The sequence below is a fragment of the Convolutriloba macropyga genome, chromosome 5, assembly GCF_964194025.1.
Source record: "Convolutriloba macropyga chromosome 5, txConMacr16.3, whole genome shotgun sequence".
NCBI lineage: Eukaryota > Metazoa > Xenacoelomorpha > Acoela > Convolutidae > Convolutriloba > Convolutriloba macropyga.
Genome location: NC_134472.1, coordinates 49,019,290 through 49,042,711, shown reverse-complemented (window position 1 = coordinate 49,042,711; position 23,422 = coordinate 49,019,290). Strand labels below are relative to the sequence as shown.

Genomic DNA, 23,422 nt, shown 5'->3' with positions numbered 1-23,422 from the left:
GCTTTCGGCTTTTTTGCTGTTTACTAAAAAATTCACATTAAAATCCCCACATAGTACGTGTTTTGTTTCTGGGTCAACCATTAGGCTGTCGAGATATCTTTCAACCGTCAAGAAATTGGCTTCATTAGTGCAATTTGGTGGCATGTAAATACATGAGAACCAGATTTCTTCTTTTATGGTTTTGATGGTGTTACCTGGGTCGAGCAAAGTCATGTGACTCTGCTAAAGTCACTTTGACATATTTGAACATAATTCATTGTTTCGACACTCGGTCTGAAGTAATCCGAAGTGGAATATTTTGGTGTAATCGTTGATAAAAAGTGTACTACACATTAATCGGCCGCTACAAACCTGCGTAAGCGTTGAATGGAACAGGGACTGAAAGCGTTTTTTACATTACAAGACTTCCTACCAGAAAAACTCAATCTATCATTGATGAATGTTGAAATTGATCTGAAGCGACTTAACAACAGACCACGTGTTAATTGTATTATAGATTTGCAATGTGCATCGGTATGCACTACCCTAATTTTCAAAAAAATTATAAAAACTGCTTTCAAATCAGAATTTGACATGAAAATAGCCTCTGCTAACTGTATTCACACTTGAACGAACAAACTGTCATCACTATATCTAACTACCTCGAACACAGTGTCGTCCGTAATTGTGTACAAGGTATCATAATGGAGTTGAGGGAGAATCTCTGTTGCGATCTTCTGTAACTGTCAAAAAGCGGTTTAAAAACGTTTTCTAGGAATTTTTAGGAAAGATTCGGATCTTAACCCAATTGACCTCGCACGAATTCAAATTCGATTTGTGATGGGTTGTTTTAATAATTTTCGTATCTATAATACACTACCTGCATGATGCACCTTTTTGTCCATCTCGGGGGAAAAAGTGTGTTTTTTTTATTCTTAGCTAACTCAGAATTAAAGAAAGAAAGAAACATAGAAAAAAACGAAAAAGAACATTAATTTCTTCAAAAAGCATACTACGGAGTTATGAGTAATATAAACATTGCGATGGAACGGACAGTCAACGAGGACATTCACACCTTCTTTTCAGACTGTCCTTGAGTCTGAAAGGTCTGAAAGGTTTAAATGAGAACTCGATTTTCTAATCTTATTCGGTAATGCAACAGTGGATATGTACAGTGGATATGTACCCCCCACCACATTAATCAACTTTACAAAAAAACATGAACTAGACTTCAAAAATAAAGCTTGCTAATTCGTTGTTACACACCAGGTGTAGTGCGAATCTTTTAAATTATGACAAAAAATTGCGATTAAACTTCTTTACCAGTCGAATCATTTAAATCTCTAAGTATTATTCCAATTGACATCAAAATGATATGTAGTTTAATACAGCAACACTTGATTGGATAACGTTCCATTTTTCTTTTGGAACAATGGTTTTTCCTTTAACTTAGCTGCTTTTTGCCTTGTTTGTTTCTAAGGTGTAAGGATATAAGAATTCATTGCAAAAACTCACACTTTGAATACTGCTTAGTGAATTGATTATAACATTATAACTGATTATACAGTGAACTGATCAGGCTGTAGTGCGACCCTTGTCCAGACATTTGTGCGACTTATGATTAGACTGTAGTGCGATTTTGATTAGATTGTAGTGCGACTTATGATTAGACTGTAGTGCGAACTTACCTGCTTTTTGCCTTGTTTATTTTCTGAGGTGTAAGGAAATAAGAATTCATTGCAAAAACTCTCACTTTGAGCATTGCTTAGTGAACTTAAGACGAATTTTGATATCTCGTATATATGCATATCATAAACTGACAAAATAGTGTTTTTTTGAAGAACGTCGTCAAAAGTGTCAACACTTTTTCTAAATTAAATGAATTTTATTTTTTTGGCAAATATACACAGGATAAAGCGAAAAATAGCTGCTGCAAACATACAATAGAATTTCGTTTTTAATAATAAGATTGACATTTGAAGTATAATGTTGTACATAGTCATTTTTTGGCGCAGCAAAATTCCTGTACAATGTACCAATTTATTGATTGTACCTAACTCTAAAGGGGCATGTGATAAAGTCAAGTTAAATTTATAGTCTACCACTTATTATATCATGCGTTTGTCTGTTACGCTAATTCCCGCATCGGGATTTTATTGTTCATACATGTTGTGACTTCTTCGGACCAGCTTTGTAATCAATTTACTCTTTTCTTTTTGCATCTCGCGATCAGTTGCTCAATTTAACTTATTTCTTGTCAATCGTCATCACTTACTTAGTAGGACAGACAACTGAAAGATAGGCGATTCGCTAGGCGAATTCAAAGATAAAATTGTATTATGTGCGCTCGCCGCACAAGATAGCTTAACAGAAAATCTAACAAGGATTTGGATGACGAAACAGGTACAAAATATTGGTTGTGTACAACATGGCGCAGCCAGCAGCCCAAAAGTCGACCCCACTTGGCATTGAATCCTTTTGGAAAAATCCAGCTCAGATCCTCCTTTGAAGTTGGAAAAATGGCAAATGCAGGAGAAATCGACCTTTCCAGCAAAAGACCACATCGTATTGGATACGTTACTCGAACCTGAGCTTGAGAAAGTTCACCTACCTATAAAAACAATTTACGAATGTACTATCACTGGTTCTTCTGCTCAATTAGAACGAGAACGTCTAGCTAGCATGCACAACTGAAAATGAACTGGGAGAATCGATGTCACAAAAAAAGATAGGGGTCATGAGTAACATGCAGGATCCCAAAATTCAGAGAGAATTGCTTAAAAAAACTGTTGAACCCCCTCAAGTGCTACTATTAGCTGTCAACAAGGAACTCAGACAGCGGAATCAATTACAAATTTCAAACTATCAATCTACTTTGCATGTGAACGCAATAACCCCATAACCGCCGTTCCGTCAACCGCATGAATGACAAAATTTTCAACCTCAATTCGACAAACATATGAACTGCGGCCTTACTTGGTCAGCAAATCACAGGGATAAATGTATTGCCAAAAGCAAAACGTGCCTTAAGTGTGGTCCTTAAAACCATTTTCCTCGTGTCTGCAGAAAATCAAAATCTGCTTCTTCGAAATCACCTCGATCTAACGTAAACTCAACTGAGGAGGATAAAACTGACACATCTATAAACGCTATTCAAAACACAAGTTTTAACGCAGAATGCGGATTGGATTATGACAGTTCAGACGACAACAGTTTAGCTAGCATAGCGAGTACTGCAGTACAAATCGAACCCAAAAACACGATTCTGCAGATCGGGATTACAAAAGTAGGACTCGTCATCGTCTCCGGTAGTGTATGTAGCAACTTAAATGAATAACTTGCCGCTGAATTTATCAATAACTCTACAGTTGCACGATGGCTAACGACGGTACCTTCTAAAGAACTCAACATTTTCGCGAACCCTTACCCACCATTGAATGGTGCAGACGCCGGTGGAGAGCATCGGTTGGCGGACTGAAGACGCTGAATTTGTGGTAGTCATAGAGGGATTAAAGCCATTCACTGTTTATTCAACTTAATTTCCATCCCGACATCACCAAATACTGTAATTTCAATACTGTATATGGCACGTATCGGTTGAAAACTGGTTTTTATGGACTTACTGATATCCCCGCCGAATGTCAAAAAGCCATGGGCTATACGCTAATTGGTCTCCAAAACGCATTCTGTTTCCTTGATGATATTCTTATTGCAAGTAAAAGTTCGGAAGAAGATCAAATTAAACTTGTAACAAATTGTCGTAGAAAACTCGACGCAGATAATCTCTGTATAAATTTACCCAAATGTCACGTTGCGAAACAACAAATCTCGTGGTTAGGATATATTATTACTCAAACAGGAATATCGCGACTTGAATCTAAAAGTTCTGCAATTCTTTCACTTGAACCACCTAATGAACTTAAAAAGTTATGCTCTTTCTTGGGCTCTTTCTATTACATTAGTAATTTTATTCCTAGCGTGGTCAAACTTTCTCATCCTTTAAGACCTCTCCTTCGTGAATATATTAAATACATCTGGACTGACGAACACACAGGTCATTTTAATGCTATTAGAATACAAATTGCAAATCATACAGAAATTACTAACTACAACCCGCAACTTGAAACACGTGTCAAATGTGATGCTTCTCAGTTTGGTCTCGGGGCAGCATTAGAACAGTTGACAGTTAATCGCTGGAAGCCAAATTTCACTTGCCTCTAGATTTATGAAGAGTAACAAAGAATATTACAGCAAAAATGAGCTAGAACTACTTGGAGAAGTCTGGTCTATGCACTACCTTAAAAATTAGCTTTATGGAAAACAATTTGCAGTTATAATCAACCATCGGGCTCTATCTTCGATTTTAAAAGAACACAGATCTAACGAATCCTATAACAGCTGCTTATCAAGGTGGGTAGATTGCTTATTACCCTACCTATTTAAAATAGAACCTTTGACAAGAGCAAAAATGGGTCTTTTTGACTATATATTTCGTAACCCTTAGCAACCAGCAAAAAATATTTCTAAATATGATGAAGAATTTATAGTTCCCACTTTATCTACAATACAAACTGATGCAAAATTAATTCAACTAGTGAAAAATATTTCCCAATTAAGTACTAAATATAGATTCTACAACCCCTATACCTTTAACACAAAATGTTACGTCATTCGCTACGCAAAACTCTATTTCAAAAATAAATAAACAACCACAACTTAATTAGTGATAACGCAGTGCAATTACGCTTTCCTCAAAATAATACAACACTTGCTATGCAAAATCATGATCCAAATTCAATCTGTTTTAAGTATACCACCTTAGATATTGAACTTGCAATGTGCGTACGCTGTCTCAAAATCACACAACACATGCCCGGCTAAATCTTAATCTAAAATAATTTCTTTCTCATCACACCAATTTCAATAGTAATCATGAACCGCGAGTATGATTTACTCAAAATCAATTCACACGTGCCCGGCAAAACTCCCCTTTTCCTCTACAATCTCATAATATGCATACCACAAATACCTCATTTGCAATTCACACTAGCGCACATCGAATTAATTCCCCACTCGCATCGCATAGTACAAATACTTTTCATTTTCTACTACAAACTGAGGCGCAGATACAACAATTTGAGACGCAAAATACAAGAAAGATGCCACCTGCTTACCATAATCCACCTCAATTAAATGAATTAAACCACTCTAACTGGTCAATTACAAATTAGACTCAAATTCCTTTCCTAATTAACACTTGAAATTCAAATACCTTAAACACTTCACGTGCCCAATTGACAAAAAAGGTCACTTTTTGCCCATATTCACTCTGAAATTCAGTTGGTTTCTACTTCAATTAATTCAATTCAAACCTCATCAAAAAAGAGCCAATAAAAATCTGCTTTGAAAAGAAATCCTCCTCTCAAATACCAACCGCTAGAATTTTGCCCCGCGTATCCTTCACAGATAACGCAACACAACACACGCTCCACCAATCACCCTCACAGTCAAACATTAGTACCCCACTCATCGATCGCCCTCAAGTTCTGCCCTTTGAGAAAGTGATTGGGAAACTTGATAGCTTCACTCACGAGCAAAGATGCAATGCTCAAGGAAGTCAGGGACTGCATCAATCGGTTTTCATGAAGACAGGCTCAAACAATTAAACATTTATCTACACAGCTATTGGCGGGACCTTCACGTCAGTAGTGGCTGTGTGTGCATGGATGAAAAGGTGGCTATCCCAAATGCTCTAAAGGACGGGTTAATTGAAGATCTCCATTCTGGTCACCTGGGTAGCTGGGGAATGGAATGTATTGCCCAACACTGTTGTTGGCAATACATGAACAGGAATCTACTGCTTTGCAAAATAGAGAGCAAACCTTGCACTGCAACCGGTAAAAACTTAAATCCATCATTCACGCAAAAAACTGTCAAGCTCATTAATCATGTTCAGTTCCGAAGCAAGAGATACAAATAGATTTTGCAGGCCCTATTAATAATGAAAAAGATCATGAAGTTAAAATTTATTATTGTAAATTATTATTAAGACGATGAAACTGTAACACCAAAAGAACTGTTACAGGAGGACCACTGGGGCAACTACTGCACCGATGAAAAAACTGAGAGAAACATGTGCAAGGCAACTCAAGAAGCTCTCTCACGTGAACGACTCGCTGATGATAATTAATCTCGGTTTCTTCGTTCGACAAAGAAATATCGAACAATCCTTCTCAAAGAGCCAACAGTCCAAATAAACATCACCCGCAAAAGACACCCAAACAAGCGCTCCAACAAGAACCTCGATGGTCTAAAGGATGTTCTAGCTCCTGGTTCAGTGGTCCAGAAAACGGACCAGCACACATCGGCAATTTGCGAAGGGGAAAGTTGGACATCACCGTTCGGAATAGTGACATCGCGAAATTTAGCATGAGGGATGAGCGCAAAACCGAGCTCTTAGAATATATTAGAAGAAGGGGACCACACATCTTCAAAAATTCAACAGAAGCTGAAATACTTAGCCACACGAAGGAATTTACGAGAACCCAGAAGGTTGATCGTAAGATGAAACACATAAAACGGGACATAGCGAGTGGATTCGTGTCAAATTGCTCTAATAATGCTCGCCGAATGCGAGTGAGGATGCAAAAAAAAGAGCCATCAAATTTCGCGCCGCCGGAAACTACAATACAATCAGCTTCAACCTCAGCTTCGCAAATCCCAGCTCCAAAAATTTCTGAACTACTAATTGCACCACCACCCATGAATCACACTGCAGAGTTTACGATAACCTCTACTTCTGCACCTATGGAGGCTTTACAGCAACTACTACCAAGAACAACAAAGAGGGAACGACAAAGCCCAAAGTATTTCGGATTTGATAACAATGATTCGTCTGGGGAGTCAACCAACTCAAGCCCATCAAACCGGAGAGAGCATCGCCGAAAACACCCAACTGGTGATATTGAATCTGTACAACCTTCAGTTGTACAGACCATAGCCAAAACAGCAACTCAAGTGGAACCTATCTACAATCTGTACCCATCGCCAGTCATAAGACAAGTTTCAACCACTGATCATTGTATTCGACCCGTAAATCACAGCCCTACTGATGAAATGGTTATTGATGAGGAAGATATGTAATTTAAAACTCGCAGTTCTCAAAACTCGATAAATTATTATTTATGACTAGCTATAATAACCAGTAAATATATTGTTGATAACTCTTTAACCGGTGAATAAGTATTGGATTAAAATTACTAAGATTTCGCCTTTTGAATTTCATTTTGGCGTAGCAATATTAGTACAAAACCACATTATTCTGATTCAAGTTTTGGAAAAATTTAAAATCATTATTTGGACGAAGAAACTGTAACACCAAATTAACTGTTGCCGGAGGACAATTGGGACAACTACCGCAGCGATGAAGAAATTGAGAGAAAAATGTGCAAGGCAACTCAAGAAGCTCTCTCACGTGAACGACTCGCTGATGATAATGAATCACGGTTTCTTCGTTCGACAACGATACATCAAACAATGCCACTCAAAGAGCCAACAGCCCGTCTGAACATCGCCCGCAAAGAAAAATCAAACAAGCACTCCGAAAAAAACCTCAATGGCCTATACGAGGTACTAGCTCCTGGTTCGGTTGTCCAGAAAAAGGACCAGTACACATAGTTGAATCGAGAACCGGTAATCATATTCTTGGCACAAAATGTCTTAATTTTACAACTAAATCACAATGAATGCTTGCTCAATCTTTCAAGCATCCTTCTGCATTAATTCACATACATTAACAGCCAATCAATTTGAGCTGAGCCAATCATCATGTTTTAACATATCCTGCTCGACATAAGTTGTTTGCAATCCTGCAAATTTCAATTTGGTATCGTCAGCAAAGACAATAATACCAAGTTTTTAGCAGGCTAAAGGTAATTAACATAGAAAGAATACAAAGAAGGTCACCAAGAATTGATCCTTGAGGAATACCACTTTTTGCTCTGGATTTGAGTATAAACCATTTAAATGAACACGTTGCCTTCTGTTTTGAAAATAAGATTGTAACCACTTTAACGCATTTCCTCTAAATCCATAGCAATCCATTTTTGAAGCATCAAATTATAATTTGTTGTAGCAAATGCATTTTTAGATCTAAGAAAAAAGTGTCCAGAGTACTATTTTTGATTTGGTATCTAATTTTTTCAGTGCATTAACCGTACTTCTGTTATAGAAAACAGTAAGTTTTTCAGAGTAAACATAAACGAGGTTAAACATTGCACTTTCAAAAATTTTGCTACAAGCGATAACTGCAATGGGCCTACGGTTGTTTTCATTCAATTTTGATCAGGAATTGTGCAGTGGAAACAGTTTTGCTCCTGCTGATTGCGCAGTAGAGTTACCGTCTTTGAAAGAGTATATTATTAGAAAAGTTAGGTAATCGATATATTCTGGTACCGATAATTTAACTGAAGTATTATTCACAAGTTTTTTATCAGTAGAAAATTTTTTGTTCAGATCACTTATCTTTTTCTCAACTTCCTTGTTTTGCATTCCGTGTTCCGAAAATGAGCTTAGAATAGGCGCGTTTTTAATTGGCATCTAATTGCTTATGTTTCAACCATGTTGAATGCTTTTGCGTTATTGAGGGCCATTGGCTGGTTATGGTCATTTGCAACCCTTTCCAGTTTTCGCATAAGTGAATTAATGAAGAATTTGCCACTCAACCCCGTTAATTCAGAACCTTGCCACCAACTCTCAGTTAACTCAATGATAAAACAAGAAAGAAACAAAGAAAAAACCAAAAAGAAATATATCTTCTTCAAAAAGAAGATATAAAAAGAAGATATCGTCTTCTACGGAGTTATGAGTAATATAAGCATTGCGATGGAGTGGACAGTCAACGAGGATATGCACACCTTCTTTTCAGACTGCCCTTGAGTCTGAAAGTTTTAAATCAACACTCCATGTTTTAATCTTATTCGGTAAGGCAACAGTCTATTTGTACACCAACCGCATTTGTCAATTTTACAAAAAAACATAAACTAGACATCAAAAATAAAGCTGCTAATTCGTTGTCACACATCAGGTAAGAATCTTTTAAATTATGGCAAAAACTTGCAGTCAAGCTGCTTTTGCAGTCAAATCATTTAAATCTCTAAGTTTTATTCCATGTGACATTAAATTAATATGTAGATTAAGACCGAAAATTTTGATTGGATTACTTTCTATTTTTCTTTTAGAATAATGGTATGTCCAGTATCCTGGCTGCTTTTTTGCCTTGTTTTTTTCTGCAACGTAAGTATTGCAGAATTCATTGCAAAAACTCTCACTACGAATATTGTTGTGTGAGCTTAAGACCAATTTTTATAACTCCTAGATATGCATATCATAAACTGATAAAATAGAGTTTTTTTAAGAATGTCGTCACAAGTGTCAACTCTTTTTTTTTCAAATGAATTCATGTTAAAAAATTTTTGCAAAGATACACAGTAAGAAGTGAAAAAGAACTGCGGCAACAATACAAAAAGATTCCGTTTTGAATTGTAAGATTGACATTTGAAGTATAATATAGTTGCAATAATATTCTTGGCACAAAATGAACTAATTTTACAACGAAATCACAATGAATGCTTCCTAAATCCTTTACATAATTCAATGAAGTGGCTAGCAAACTATTACCTTCAGTCAACAGAAAGATCAGGTATTCACAAATTGACTGTTTTCTGATCGTCATATAATTACATACAAAGATTTATTGTCACTCAACAAGTTAGTTGCTTTGATGTTCATCTGCATTAATTTACATACTTTAACAGCCAATCAATTTGAGCTGAGCTAATTATCATGTTTTAACAGATCTTGTTCGACATCAGTTGTTTGCAATCCTGCAGCTTTCCATTTGGTATCGTAAGCAAAGACAACAAGGTCAAGCTTTTAGCAGGCTAAAGGTAATTAATTTATTAAGAAAGTAAAAAGAAGGGGACTAACAAATGGTCCTTGAGAATACCACACTTTTTTGCCCCTAATTGGAGAATAAATCACTTAAATGAGTGTGTTGCCTTCTCTTTTGAAGATAAGATTGTAACCACTTTAAAGCATTTCTCCTAAATCTATAGCGCTCCTATTTTTGAAGCATCAAATTATGATTTGTTGTGGTAAATGCATTTTTTAGATCTAAAACAAAATGTACACAGTACTATTATTGGTTCGGTATCTAATTTCTTCAGTGCAACAATCGCATTTTTGTTGTAGAACACAATAATTGTTTCAAAGTAAAGATAGACGCTGTTAAACATTGCACATTCAAAAATTTTGCTCTAAGCGATAACTGCAATGGGCCTATAGTTGTTTTGATTCAATTTTGATCCGGAATGGTGGTTTTTTTTGCTCCTGCTGATTGCGCAATAGATTACTATCTTCGAATGAATAATTGATTAGAAAAATAAGATAATCGATATTTTCTGGTACAGATAACTTAACTAAAATTTTATTCACAATTTTTTTATCTGTAGAAGATTTATTGTCCAGATCTTTATTGTTTGCTTAATTTCCTTGCTTTGCGTTCCGTGTTCAGAAATTGAGCTTCAAGTCCGATTAAGAAAGCGCGTTTTTAAATTGGCAGTAATTGCTTAAGTTTAAAGCAATATTGATTGCCATTGCATTATTGATGGCCATTGGCTGGTTATGGTCATTTGCAACCCGTATTGGCATATGTAAATTAATGAAGACTTTGCACTCAACCCAGTTAATTCAGAACCTTGCCACCAATTCTCAGTCAACTCAGTGATAAAACAAGAAAGAAACAAAGAAAAAACCAAAAAGAAATATATCTTCTTCAAAAAGACGATATAAAAAGAAGATATCGTCTTCTACGGAGTTATGAGTAATATAAACATTTGGATGGAGCGGACAGTCAACGAGGATATTCATACCTTCTTTTCAGACTGCCCTTGAGTCTGTAATCTTTATATCAAAACTCCATTTCAAAATCTTATTCGGTAATGCAACAGTGAATATGTACCCCCCCGCATTAATCAACTTTACAAAAAATCATAAACTGAACTTCAAAAATAAATCTTGCTAATTCGTTGTTACACGCCAGGTACGAATCTTTTAAATTATGACATAAAATAGCAACTAAACTTTTTTTGCAGTCGAATCATCTAAATCTCGAAGTTTTATTCCAGGTGAAATCAAATTAATATGTAGTTTAATACAGCAAAATTGATTGGATAACGTTCTATTTTTCTTTTGGAACATTGGTATTTCTATTAATTCAGCTGCTTTTTGCCTTGTTTTTTTCTGCGGTTAAATTATTGAAGAAGTCATAGCAAAAACTCTCACTTTGAACATTGCTTAGTGAACTTAAGACAAATCTTAATAACTCGTAGATATGCGTATCATAAACTGATAAAATAGAAGAGTTTTTTCGAAGAATGCCAGCACAAGTGTCAACTCTTTTTCTAAAACGAATAAATTTTATTTTTTTTTTCAAAAATACAGAGGATGAATTGAAAAAGAGCTGCGGCAACCATACGAAAAAATTCCATTTTTAATAATAAGGTTGACATTTGAACTATAGTACACTTTTAATTATCCTTTTGTCACAAATTGTCTTAATTTTACAAATAATTAACAATGAATGCTTGCTCAATCTTTCACATAGTTCATCGGAGTAGCTAACAAAAGATTACCCTGAGGCCACAGAAAAATCAGGTATTCACAAATTGACAGTTTTCTGATTGTCACAAAATTGAATACAAAAGATGTATTGTCGCTCAACAAGTTAGTTGCTTTGATGTTCGTCTGCATTAATTCACATACATTAACAGCCAATCAATTTGAGTTTAGCCAATCGCAAGTATTAACAGATCCTGCTCGACATAAGTTGTCTGCACTGCTGCAAATTTCAATTTGGTATCGTCAGCAAAGACAATAATATCAAGTTTTTAGCACGAAAAAGGTAATTAATATAGATGAATAAAAAGAAGGTCACCAAGAATTGATCCTTGAGGAATACCACACTTCATTTGCTCCCAATTTGAGAATAAACCATTTAATTGAACACGTTGCCTTCTGTTTTGAAGATAAGATTTTAATCACTTTAACGCATTTCCCCTAAAGCCATAGCACTCTAATTTTGAAGCATCGAATTATGATTTGTTGTGGCTTATGCATTTTCAGATCTAAGAAAAAAGTGTACAGAGTACTATTTTTGATTTGGTATCTAATTTTTTCAGTGCATTAACCGTACTTTTGTTATAGAAAACAGTAAGTTTTTCAGAGTAAACATAAACGAGGTTAAACATTGCACTTTCCAAAATTTTGCTACAAGCGATAACTGCAATGGGCCTACGGTTGTTTTCATTCAATTTTGATCCGGAATTGTGCAGTGGAAACAGTTTTGCTCCTGCCGATTGCGCAGGAAAGGTACCATCTTTGAAAGAGTAATTAATTAGAAAAGTTTTATAATCGATTTTTTCTGGTACCGATTATTTAACTAAAATGTTACTCAAAAAGTTTTTTATTAGTAGATGATTTATTGTCCAGATTACCTATTCTTTTCTCAATTTCCTTGTATTTGGGTTCCGTGTTCAGAACTTGAGTTTGGAGCCCAATTATTTATGGGCGCGTTTTTAATTGGCAGGTAATTGCTTATGTTTCAATCAATCTTGAACGCCATTACGTTTTTGAGTGCCATTGGCTGGTTAAAGTCATTTGTAACTCTTTCCAGTTTCGGTTTACGCGAATTAATGAGGACCTTGCCGCTCAACTCATTTAACAGATTACAACCACGCTAATTGTTACCAGGACGAGATCTGAAATTGGTAAAAAACCAAATTTTTTTTTAGCTTTATGAGTTTCTAATTTGAAACGTTTTCTGAGAAACTTAAATTTACGCACCAAAGCTTTATTGTCCATGTTCTTTTTCTTTTTTCAATGTTGAACGTTTTTGAGTTTTTGACGGAAGAACTGCCCCTGAGAAATATTGTTGCCGTTCTTTAAATCTGCAATATTTGTCCAATTTAGTCGAATGTCCGAAATGGGATGATGATCACAGGACCTTTGATATTGCAATTGCTCTGTTTTACAGTTCAAAACTTTAAGAAAAATGAATTGTTCTAAGCATGACGTTGTAGTCTGTGTAGCCTATGTTACTCGCGTTGGTTCACAGACATCCAGAACAATTTTTTTGGTGGCCATTCACTTTGATAGTTAAATACTAATTGATTTTTTCGATTAGGATCAATGTTGAAATCACCGAAAAATATGAAGGGCAATAAATTTTGACTTCATGATCCTATAATCTATCAAGAACACCTGTAAATTTTTTTGAATTCTTCATGACCTGTTGTAAATGAGGGTAATGGGAAATTTTATGCCATTGGCAATAACTTGGGCAAAAGTTGTTCCATCGAAAAAATTATTTTTTAATTTGATCACATCGAAGTCTGATCGGAAAAAAATCAATACACCCTTTATTCAGTTTTTCGGTTTATGATTGCATACTGAGTATGCCTTGCTACAAGCATACAGTCTTTATCATCACTATTGCTTGAACAAGTTCCAATGAATCAATTTACATTGGCAGGTTCTTCAAGCGTATTGCCAAAAATATCTAAGTCGTCAGAAATTTGTTCTAAAGAATAAAAATCAGATGGACAACATTAATGCAACTTTCTGGTTTACCTAATGAGTTTAGATAATGTCTGGGATGAAATTATTCGCACATTAATTTTTTGTCATCCGGAAGAAACTCAAAGGTGCCTTAGTAATATCCTAAAAAATTGGGCATTATTTTGGTTTTTCTGTGTTGATTTTTGATTTTTTTTACTGGCCGCGTAAATTTGACAATTGCAAGTTTTGAATTTTAGTGGCTGCGTAAATTTGGCAATTGCAAGTTTAGACGTAGCACTATTCTTTGATGGCAGCCGATGAGCAATTGAAATAATTTTCACGTAAAATTAAAACCCAATTTCTTTAAGTAACTTTAAAACAGCAGGTGCTGTTTTTTGGTAATACTCCTTCATATTCTTTTTCGTTTCCTTCTTGTAGTTTCAATATTTATCCTTTCTGTTTTAATTTTGAAGCAGTTCTGCTTCACAATGCGCCGTTAGTTCAATTAATCGATTCTCAAATCAAACATGAGGTTCCATGTCTTTCTTGAATTTCTCTACTTTCTCGTCTACTATTTCACATATCGTTGTTCTTAAATAAAACAGTAGGCGAACTGTTTTTTGTACTCCTGTCTTTATATAGCTTGTGCTAAATCTTTTTCGCCGATAGTATAGTATTTTCTGCGTTATTCAAAATTTTGCATGCACGCTGATTTAACAACCGCAGTTGGGCCCTGATATTTCAGTTTTAGAAACACATCTTTTGTGGATTTCTGCTTCTTCGCAACTCATTGTCGCAAACTTAACGGCATGAACAACTGAAGTTTGAAGAGACTAGATAATTATAGGACAACAACAAAATAAAGGAGTTTAAACTTGAAAAATGTTGAAACTAAAAAAAGAAGAAATAAATGGGAAATGATAAACTATCTAGTTCTCTGAAAACAACGATGTCACTGCGAGATTAACTCTCAAAATTGCACCAAGTCACTAAACTCTTAAATGCTACCTAATGAAGAAACTCACAAAGGCTTCAAAAGAAATCACCTTAGTCAGTAAGTATTGAGATCTTCATTTTCGATTTTCTGTTTTAGTTTAAGTTTCTTCTGTGAATTTTCCAATCTTTTCCGCAACTTCGATCTCTCCTCGAGCAATAATATTGTCAACTCTATTTTGAGCTTTAGAATAACAGATTCAAAACTTAGTTCAATATTGACGTCGGGATGCACCATCAAGAGTTCGTTCTGATACTAAATTGTTTTCTTTTTTCAACTAGAAAGCAGGTGTTTTTTCATCAAAGTTACAAAGCACCTTCTCAATACGCAGGTTTTCAAAAAGATCAGGAGTTTCAAGTCTTTTTATGAAGAATTGACTTGAAGTGGTGTCAAAACCTCTTCAACGTTGCAAAGATTTCGTCGATAATTTGCGGCGTATTATTGTTGCTACGGTGACTAGAAATTGAGTTGTTCAGAAAGTCATGCCATATAACAAAAATAATATCTCAGTTGAAGCCTCTTTTTCAAGTTTCTGTGCGGAAATTTAAAATGAGGGTTGAAACTGAGGCCCGGTCTTGCAAAGGTTGTTTTACTTATCTCTTGCTCCAATGGAAAAAAAAAGGAAATCCCAATCATTTTATGCAAACAGCTGGCTCCAGCAATGAAAAACTTAAGCCGGATACAATGAAAACTCGTTGTTATCGCGCACTGACAACATAAGTGAAATCAGTTTTCCGCCGGAAACTAAGTCCCCTATAATAAGGCTGACCAATCAAAAATCCGGCTTCGTTCACCATGTTAAATTTCAACTTCTAGCTGAATTACAATTAAACAGCATCTCGGGTGCAATTGGAGATAACTCAATAAGTTTATCAAAACAACTAGGATTATTAATAAAACCACACCTTGTTTCCCGAGTTGGGACAAAAAGGTGTATCATGCAGGTACGCATTTTTGGTTTATGAAGTCAATGATCCATATTATGAAAGTTCTATGATTAAACTTTTTGTTAAACCGAGTTAGCTGTTCTCGGTGATTGCCAGATTTTCTTAGTAAGTTCATCTGCGTGTTTCAACGCATTCTTCTCATACCTATATTTTGCGCTTTTTGAGTAAATATGCGCAACTGAACTTTTTATTGAATTGGCTCATTGAGCAATGCATCATATTAGGCCCACAAACATCAAACTAAATGATCGAGCCTACGCTTATTTACGCTTATTTATCCTACGCTTATTTACTCAATGGGTAAGGTCGCTTCCCTAGACGAACTCCGACGCTTATCTTGCAAGATTCTTGCAGATGACGCTTATCTTGCGACATTCTTGAATATCCGACGGCAAGGTGTTGCAAGGTGTTGCAGGAATCTTGCAAGATCTTTCAAGTTGGTGCGTAATCTTACAAGATTCATAATTGGGCGATTCTTGCGAGATCTTTCAAGAGTTGTCGGCAATAGACTAGTGTTTGAAGCGTATAACTTTCAATTTAAATATATGATGATATTCCCATCATGGACACAAAATACAAGGCTGATAATGAAAATAACAAATTTATCTCAGTTAACAACAGTTCCTTGAAAAATTTGGCATCAATTATACTTCACTTATGCATTTGGTCTGATATTATCAATAATGCTGTTGATAGCTATTTAAATTTTTGTTAAACCAGTTAGAGAGCCATTTCTAAGCCATTTAACAGGTGTGCAATTAGTGTTTCAATGAAGTGTCAGCTGCCGTATAAGTGGGTAAGAAGAGCTCTCGGAATCACCGACTCGCTTTCCCCTCAAATTGCTCCTGCGTCGGGACACTGAAACACATAAATCGATTTGCGCCGTAGAATTAAATCATTTCAAAATAGGAGCGAATCTATAAACTTATAACATCGTATATAAGATATTTTGGATCTATTCTGTTTTGCCCTCCCCGCTCCCACCCCCAGTGTTTTTTACGCCCCCCGTCACAAAAAACAGGTTGCTATATTGCATGTTACTATGTAAGAATAGCACGTGCTCCTGCGGGGCTTAAAAAAATATAAGCTCACTAAGGTTTTCAAAACAGAATAGATCCAATATTTTTTATTCACACTGAACGTAAAACGTAGAATAAATGGCGGGGACATAACAGCACGTCAAATACCTGGCTATAACACTGTTCAAACATGCGAGAGCTGACAATTATCCACCCATGATCAAAATTTTTAGGTTGAATGTTCATTGATCAGGATTGAATGTTATGACTTTTTAAAGCAATCATACTATATAGAATTTGAAATGAAAAAGATGTAGAATTCGTTCGAATTCATTCAAAATCAGGAGAAAAGTGAAAGAAAACCAAACAATGGCGCAAACTTTGAAATTCACGTTTTCGGTTTTTCAAATTTTGACCAACATCTGAGAGATGAAATAATCTGTTAAGGGCAAATGACGGAGGAAAAATAATACAAAAATTATCGAGTGTCCCAAAATTGAGAGTCGGAACCCTGAGTGAACACATTATATATCAGAAATGAAAAACTAAAAATGAGTACTGCGATTTTTTTTAACAATATCATGTTCAAGACATTTTCTTCTGAGCATGAATAAAATGTTTGATTAGATGTCTGGAGACCTTAATTGAATTAATTTGCTTTTAAGTATCATAGCAGCAACCCGCAATTTTCATTACTGCTCATTAATATTTGGCGCCGCTTTTTATTCTGGGCAAAGAAATTTGACGCCATTTCCTTATTCGGATCAAAGGCATTTGCCGCACTTTCATTTTACGTGCACACCAATTTGCCGCTTTTCTGATGTCAATTGAGCGGTCTCGAGTTGCGCTTGTTGATGAGTAAATTAATTAAAATCTGCCTGGCTTTCATCCCACTTAACGCCCTGGCCGGGAAACTTTGCCAAAATTATGTAAGATAAAAGCTAACGAGCGTTGAAAAGTCTGAAAAATTATCACAATTTCCATACATAACTTTTTCGTTGAATGCGCATAGTTCACTCTAAAATTTTCTCGTATGGGATCACACGATTTTTTCTCGTGTGAGCATTGAATTATACGATTTTTGGTGTGATAGTCGAAAGTCGTATGTTTCCACACGAGAAAAATTAACTCGTGTGTTAATTTTTCACACAATTTTTTGTGTAATGTGAAAACATGGGTTGAAAGCCGAAAAAATATACAATAGTTTTGAATCCCAAGATTCTCATTGCCAGCCATTATGTTTATAAGAAACGTTTTGTGCAAAATTTATAGTTCGTGCAAATTCCCTCAAATTTCACCATACATTCCGGAAAAAGTGGCCAACGGCTAATTCTTTAGCTAAGATCTACATTGAATTGTCATCATTGATTTTGTCATCTTTCAGCCCTTTTTCGAGGCATAATTGTAGGGACAAAACAATAAATCGCAAAAAAGGGGTAAAGTGGGCCACCTACAAGATCCCCTCACATAAACTGTTCTTATCATTATGCTTTAGGCGTAGGTCGTCAAGCAAGCTGGTTGCTAGCGGTCAATGGTGTTTGAGCCTTTTATTATTTAAATATGAAATGAAGTACAGGGACCAAGAACTGAAGTTTTACTTGAAAAAGAAAAATCACTTCGTTCTGATTTGTCTATTGGAATTTTTCTTGAGGTTCTTAAAAGCAAAAGCACGGAAAAATTCTTCTAACTGTTCGACTAGCACTTTTTAGTGACAGTACGCAAACGTACAGATGAATTGAGCAAAATGTGTTTTAGACGAGACAACACATCACGCAATAAACCATGAGATTAAGACTGTCAGAATCATGTAAAAGTACACGATTAATCATGTAAAGGGGCAATTTCTCGTGTGTCACTTTTTTCCCAGAAAAATTAGGTGACAATACACGATTTTTGGTGTTATTCAAACAAGAGAAATTTAGTGCGTTTGAGCGTTGATCTTACATTAATTTGCTTTGATTCTAGCAAAACTCTTACAAATTGTGGCGTGGAATTTAGCGTATACATTTTATAGTTTAGCGTAGATGTTACACAATTATGTGTTGCTTTCAGCGTAGAATTTACTTATTTTTGAGTTGAATATAGCCTTGATCTTACATACATTCAACGCTTGAACCTCTGCCAATGAGACTTGAGCCACTGACGTCCTACATGCTTTTCGCTTCTTCCAACACAGTGCCGCAGTACCTTAATTATCTTAATTGTATTAAATAACTTTTTTTGCTGCTTATTTATTTAATTGTTGATTTTATGCTTATTAATTAAATTGTTGCTTTTTTTGCTGCTTTTAATTAATTTAATTGTCTTTTTTCGCTTCCCATTTTTTACAAAATTCTCCTAAGTAAATTTCCTAATTAAAGTGCCCATTTTGTTTAGCCTATTCAATGTACCTTTTGGCATGACTCGACTGAGTTTGGAATGAATTTGTTTAAATGAATACTTCTCAAAAAAATGTTATCTCTTAACATGGATTTACTTTTCAAATTCAAGACTGGATTGGTTCTTGATTCAGAGTTTTATTTTACTTTAGAAAAAATCATTACAAAGCCATTGTTTTTAATCTTTGGCCACATGGCATTTAATAAAAATGATTCCAACTTTTTTACCCTACAGCTCCTTAAAACTGTATATGGCTAGATTTGAGAGTTTAACAATGCTCTCATTGCTTAATATCAGTAAAAAAAATCCAGAAAAAACTATGATTTTGTTTCTGCCATTAGCATGATATCAAATGCATTCTGTAATTTGTCAGATTGTTGAATTTATTTATAAACCTGTATGTGCCTGTCATATTCCCACTCTTAATGTTTAATTTGCAAGGCCTGGTCATTTCAGGATTGCGGTTTAGCTGGCTGCACGCGTAGTGATAATCAATAGTACTAAAATATAATCTCTCCTGCGTCGCGTTTGATTATGTGAAAAAAAATTGAACTAAAGTATCAATATTGGGCTTCTGATATTGATTTGTGTATTGAAATTCATTTTTTTTTGTTATAAAGTGCGTGATTTTGTAGAGTCAACCTTGCTATAGCAATTTTTTGAATTTTTTTAAAACTTATCTTGTCCTCCTTTCTGATGCCGTGATTGGTACTTTTGATGAAACCTTGATTTCAATGTGTGACTCATTGAATTGTCAGTTCTGCTGATCGCGGCTGGAAATTCTGCGCAATATTGATGATTGATTGGACATGGTCAACTCACTTCACTGTCTTAACAATCTTGTTTTCTTGCGCGATACAGATTCCGAAATCCTCGAACTAGACTCCTCCAATTAGGGGTCTCAGGCCGTTATCTCTCACTACCATTTTGGCAACAATTTTGGGGAACAGTTTATCTATACAATTGGTGCAATAAGACTGCCCGGCGTTTTTATCGTTTCTTTTGACATTTCAAACCTTCACAAATTTTAGTATCGTTCCACTAGGTTTTTGTCTCCATCGTGCATAGGCCTCCAGAAGCTAATAAAATTGTAGTTTTGTGTTGCAAAAAAGAAAGCATAATATTTCAGGTGCCATCTTCTTCAGTCTTTCGCCTGTTATCAGTGCAAAACAGTTGTCATCTGGTGGTTTATGTCGATACACTTTCAAAAGTTTTCAGGTCAACTTGTATTAATACAAGGCCATTTGTATTAATCATACAATTGTTTAATACCAATGGTATTGTACACCAGACGATTCGATTATCAGTAACTCAATTGACTTTTTGTATAGGAATTAGGTTTTCCAAAACAAAAATATCTTTTTTTAAAAGTTTTTCCTTTAATATTTTTAGGCTATTATTTTTCTTAAAGTGTGCCTAAAGAAATTTTGATCAATTTTTAATTGGAGTCTCCAATGATAAATGGGATGATCCATGACTAGTATATATTTGGTAAGAGTAAGCTAGTGCTCTGTGAAAACTGTTTGAGCAACATTTTATATTTCAGAAAAACCCCTGCAATAGTTTGCAGAAATTTTCCTTTGTTGAATCCGGTCGACAGTTTTGCTTCAATTTCGTTAACATCTTTTTGTTCTAAAGTTTTATATATAGAGAAGTATTTGAATTTCTTATAAATTTTTATGCGAATTTTTTCATTTCAACCAATTTAGTCAGACAAATCCATATCCTCTAGTTGTTCAAATACGAAGTTCGAAAGCCAAGCAAAATCAGTAATGAAAAGCTTTTTTCCTTGTACAAGAAAGCTTAAATGAAATCAATTTGCTTGATTTTTGTGTTTCTATCTACATAAAAGAAAGTCATATTTCTCGTCGCAGATCTACGCGTGTAAGAATATGCATCAAAAGTTATTTGACATGACATAATTGAGATCTTTTAAATAAACTAACAATTAATAGTTAAAAAATAAAAAGATTTTTTTCTTAAGCTCCTATTCACGGATAATTGTAACCCATTTTCGCAATTTTGAGCATTCATTAAAGACTTAAACCTTCCTCTAGAATTTGATTAGATATTATACTTGAGAAACAATCAAAGACTTAATTGTTCATGTGAGCTGTATCAAAGATAGCTGCAGCTGATCATTGTCTTCTTAACCAACAATGGCTGATGGACAATTTCGAGGGACATTTCTGAAATTAATCACCAATTAGGCGTTCTTTCGTTTCGGTCTAATTGACCAGCTGTTAACTATCGGGGTTTGTGACAGTGGACAACAGTGACGGCGTGGACAAATTTGATAAGCTGTCCACGCATGCCCCCGAATACCCCAGAAACATGCATCATTAAAAAATTTTGTCAGATATATTCAAACTTGAGTAAAATTTGTACTAAAGTCGCCTAATCTTACAAATGACCGCATGCGCTTAAAACTCTACTCTTAAAAGCATGTTGGTGAAAAACTAGTGAACATATGAGTTGATCTGAGGTTGAGGTGCCATCCGGAAAAGACCTCTGATCAGACCGTTCGAGACAAAAGTTACCTCTGATCAGACCATCCCAGACCAAAGTCTCTTCTGATCAGACTAAAGTGCGCTCAAAACATCCAAGTGCGCACGTCTTATCAGACTATTGTGTGCTCAAAAGTCAATCCTGATCAGAATATTGTGCGAACAAAATCACCTCTAATCAGACTCAATTGCGCGGAAAATGTTCTGCTCAGTCAACTGTTTTCATTATGAACAAATTTCTTTAATTTTATTAAAATGTATTCATTTCATAAAAATTGATGTTTGCTTTATTAAATTCATCGAAAAAAGACCATTCTAAAAGTATTGCTAAAGAGAAGAAAACCCAACTGCTGAGAAAAAGTTTATTTTGTATAACATTAGTGCATATTTCGAACTCAATGAATGAATTTAGACAGCTTTCCATATAACACGTCGTGTTCTACAGTTAATCAAAACTTTCGTTTTAAGGCATTTTCTATCAGCTGGACCCCTTTGGTTCTGATCAAAACCATCAGACTCTAGATGTGTCTGTGATCAGATTGCTGCTTTTTGTTGGCTCTTGGCAGAGCCAACTTCTGTCAGTAAACAAAACAAAAAACTTTTAAGAAAATTCGCTCGAAATGGTCTCTGATCAGACTATTGTGCGCTTGAATCCGCCTCTGATCAGACCATTTCCATCCTGAAGTGACCTCTGATCACACCATCTCCAGACCGAAGTGGCCTCTGATCATACTATTGCGCCAAATCCTGTAATTTTGGTTTGGGAACACGCCGTGTGCGTTGGACTTGGTGTGATCAGAGGTCAGTTACGGATGGCACCTCAACCTGGGATTTACTCAAGCTAATGGACTTTTGCCGCGTTGTGTGAAAAACTTATTTGACAGAAATTATTCAATTCCTTGTTTCACGTCATCTCCTTCTTTTAGTCACTCCGATATAATGCGTTTTTTATCAATAACCAATCTTTTCTTGTCATAAATCAGGCTTTTGTAAATCTACCTCTACCATGTTCCTCTATTTTTTGCTCGACCTGACCACATTAAAACGTTTCTAGGTATATTTCTCTACTATTCCGTTGAAATTTGTAGCCGTCTTAAGGGGCCACAGAGCTTCATCTAAAATACACTTTGCTTCTTTGTTCACGTCTAACCAATTAATGCTTTACCATCTCTTGAGTCAATTTTCGTATCGTCTTAAAACAGCTCCTAAAAACAAGGGCAGAAACACTTGTCTAACAGGGAAAACGAACTGCGTAATGCAGTAAATATCGAACATTTTAAGCCATATTGTCAGAAGAGGGCCGCTAAGGACAAAAATTTCAAAAAGGAAGACGCTAAACTACATAAGATTGGTTGCGCTGCCTGGTAACGATGCTTTTTATCAGTGCAGTGGAACAAATTAGATAAAATGATTTCGAGAAGCTCGAATAGACTGTGAACAGAATCGGGTCAAGATGCAAATATGAGTTAATTTTGAAAACACAAAGGAAATTGGTTGACTTCAGGATTGCCACTCCCTCTCTATTTTTTGTCGGGGACACCGAACGTGAAAGCTTTCTACATCGTAGGACAAACAACTGAAATTTTGTTGCAGTTTTTTTTCAAATTTTACCTCATATTCGCAAGAATTCTTTTGTAAAATTGACACAGCTATCATTTAAACATGGGATTCAATTTGACAAAGAGTATCTGACGCATGTTTGATAAGACTGTTAAATTTTAACAAAAATAAAAATTTCCTCAGATTTTAATTTCTTCAGATTCTATTTGAAAATTGCACTATTCGAGAAAAAGTTCTCAAAATAAAACGGCCACTTTTTTAAAGGCTTCACACTTTGGTGAACATTTCCACTGGAGAAAAAGTGAAAAAACACAAAAAGTCAGACAACATGGCCAGATTTTTCAATAAATAATGTCAAGTTTTGGTTCAAAATTAGTGGCTAATTACTTCAAGCTCAGTGTCTTTAAAGTGTTCAAGCAG

At 35.3% G+C, this 23,422-nt stretch overlaps 2 protein-coding genes across 7 annotated transcripts in view; one reads left to right on the top strand and one right to left on the bottom strand.

Moving 5' to 3' along the window:
• The window catches only part of LOC142339438 (store-operated calcium entry regulator STIMATE-like), a 432,078-nt gene that overhangs the window by 91,570 nt on the left and 317,086 nt on the right, over window positions 1-23,422 (top strand). The gene's annotated exons all lie outside the window — the stretch shown is intronic.
• The window catches only part of LOC142340061 (uncharacterized), a 90,103-nt gene continuing 82,733 nt past the window's right edge, over window positions 16,053-23,422 (bottom strand). For all 6 annotated transcript variants that reach the window (XM_075390469.1, XM_075390464.1, XM_075390465.1 and 3 more), the window contains one exon: window positions 16,053-16,395. In XM_075390469.1, the coding sequence (XP_075246584.1) occupies window positions 16,304-16,395 (92 nt within the window). In that variant the 3' untranslated portion in view covers window positions 16,053-16,303. The remainder of the gene's footprint in view (window positions 16,396-23,422) is intronic.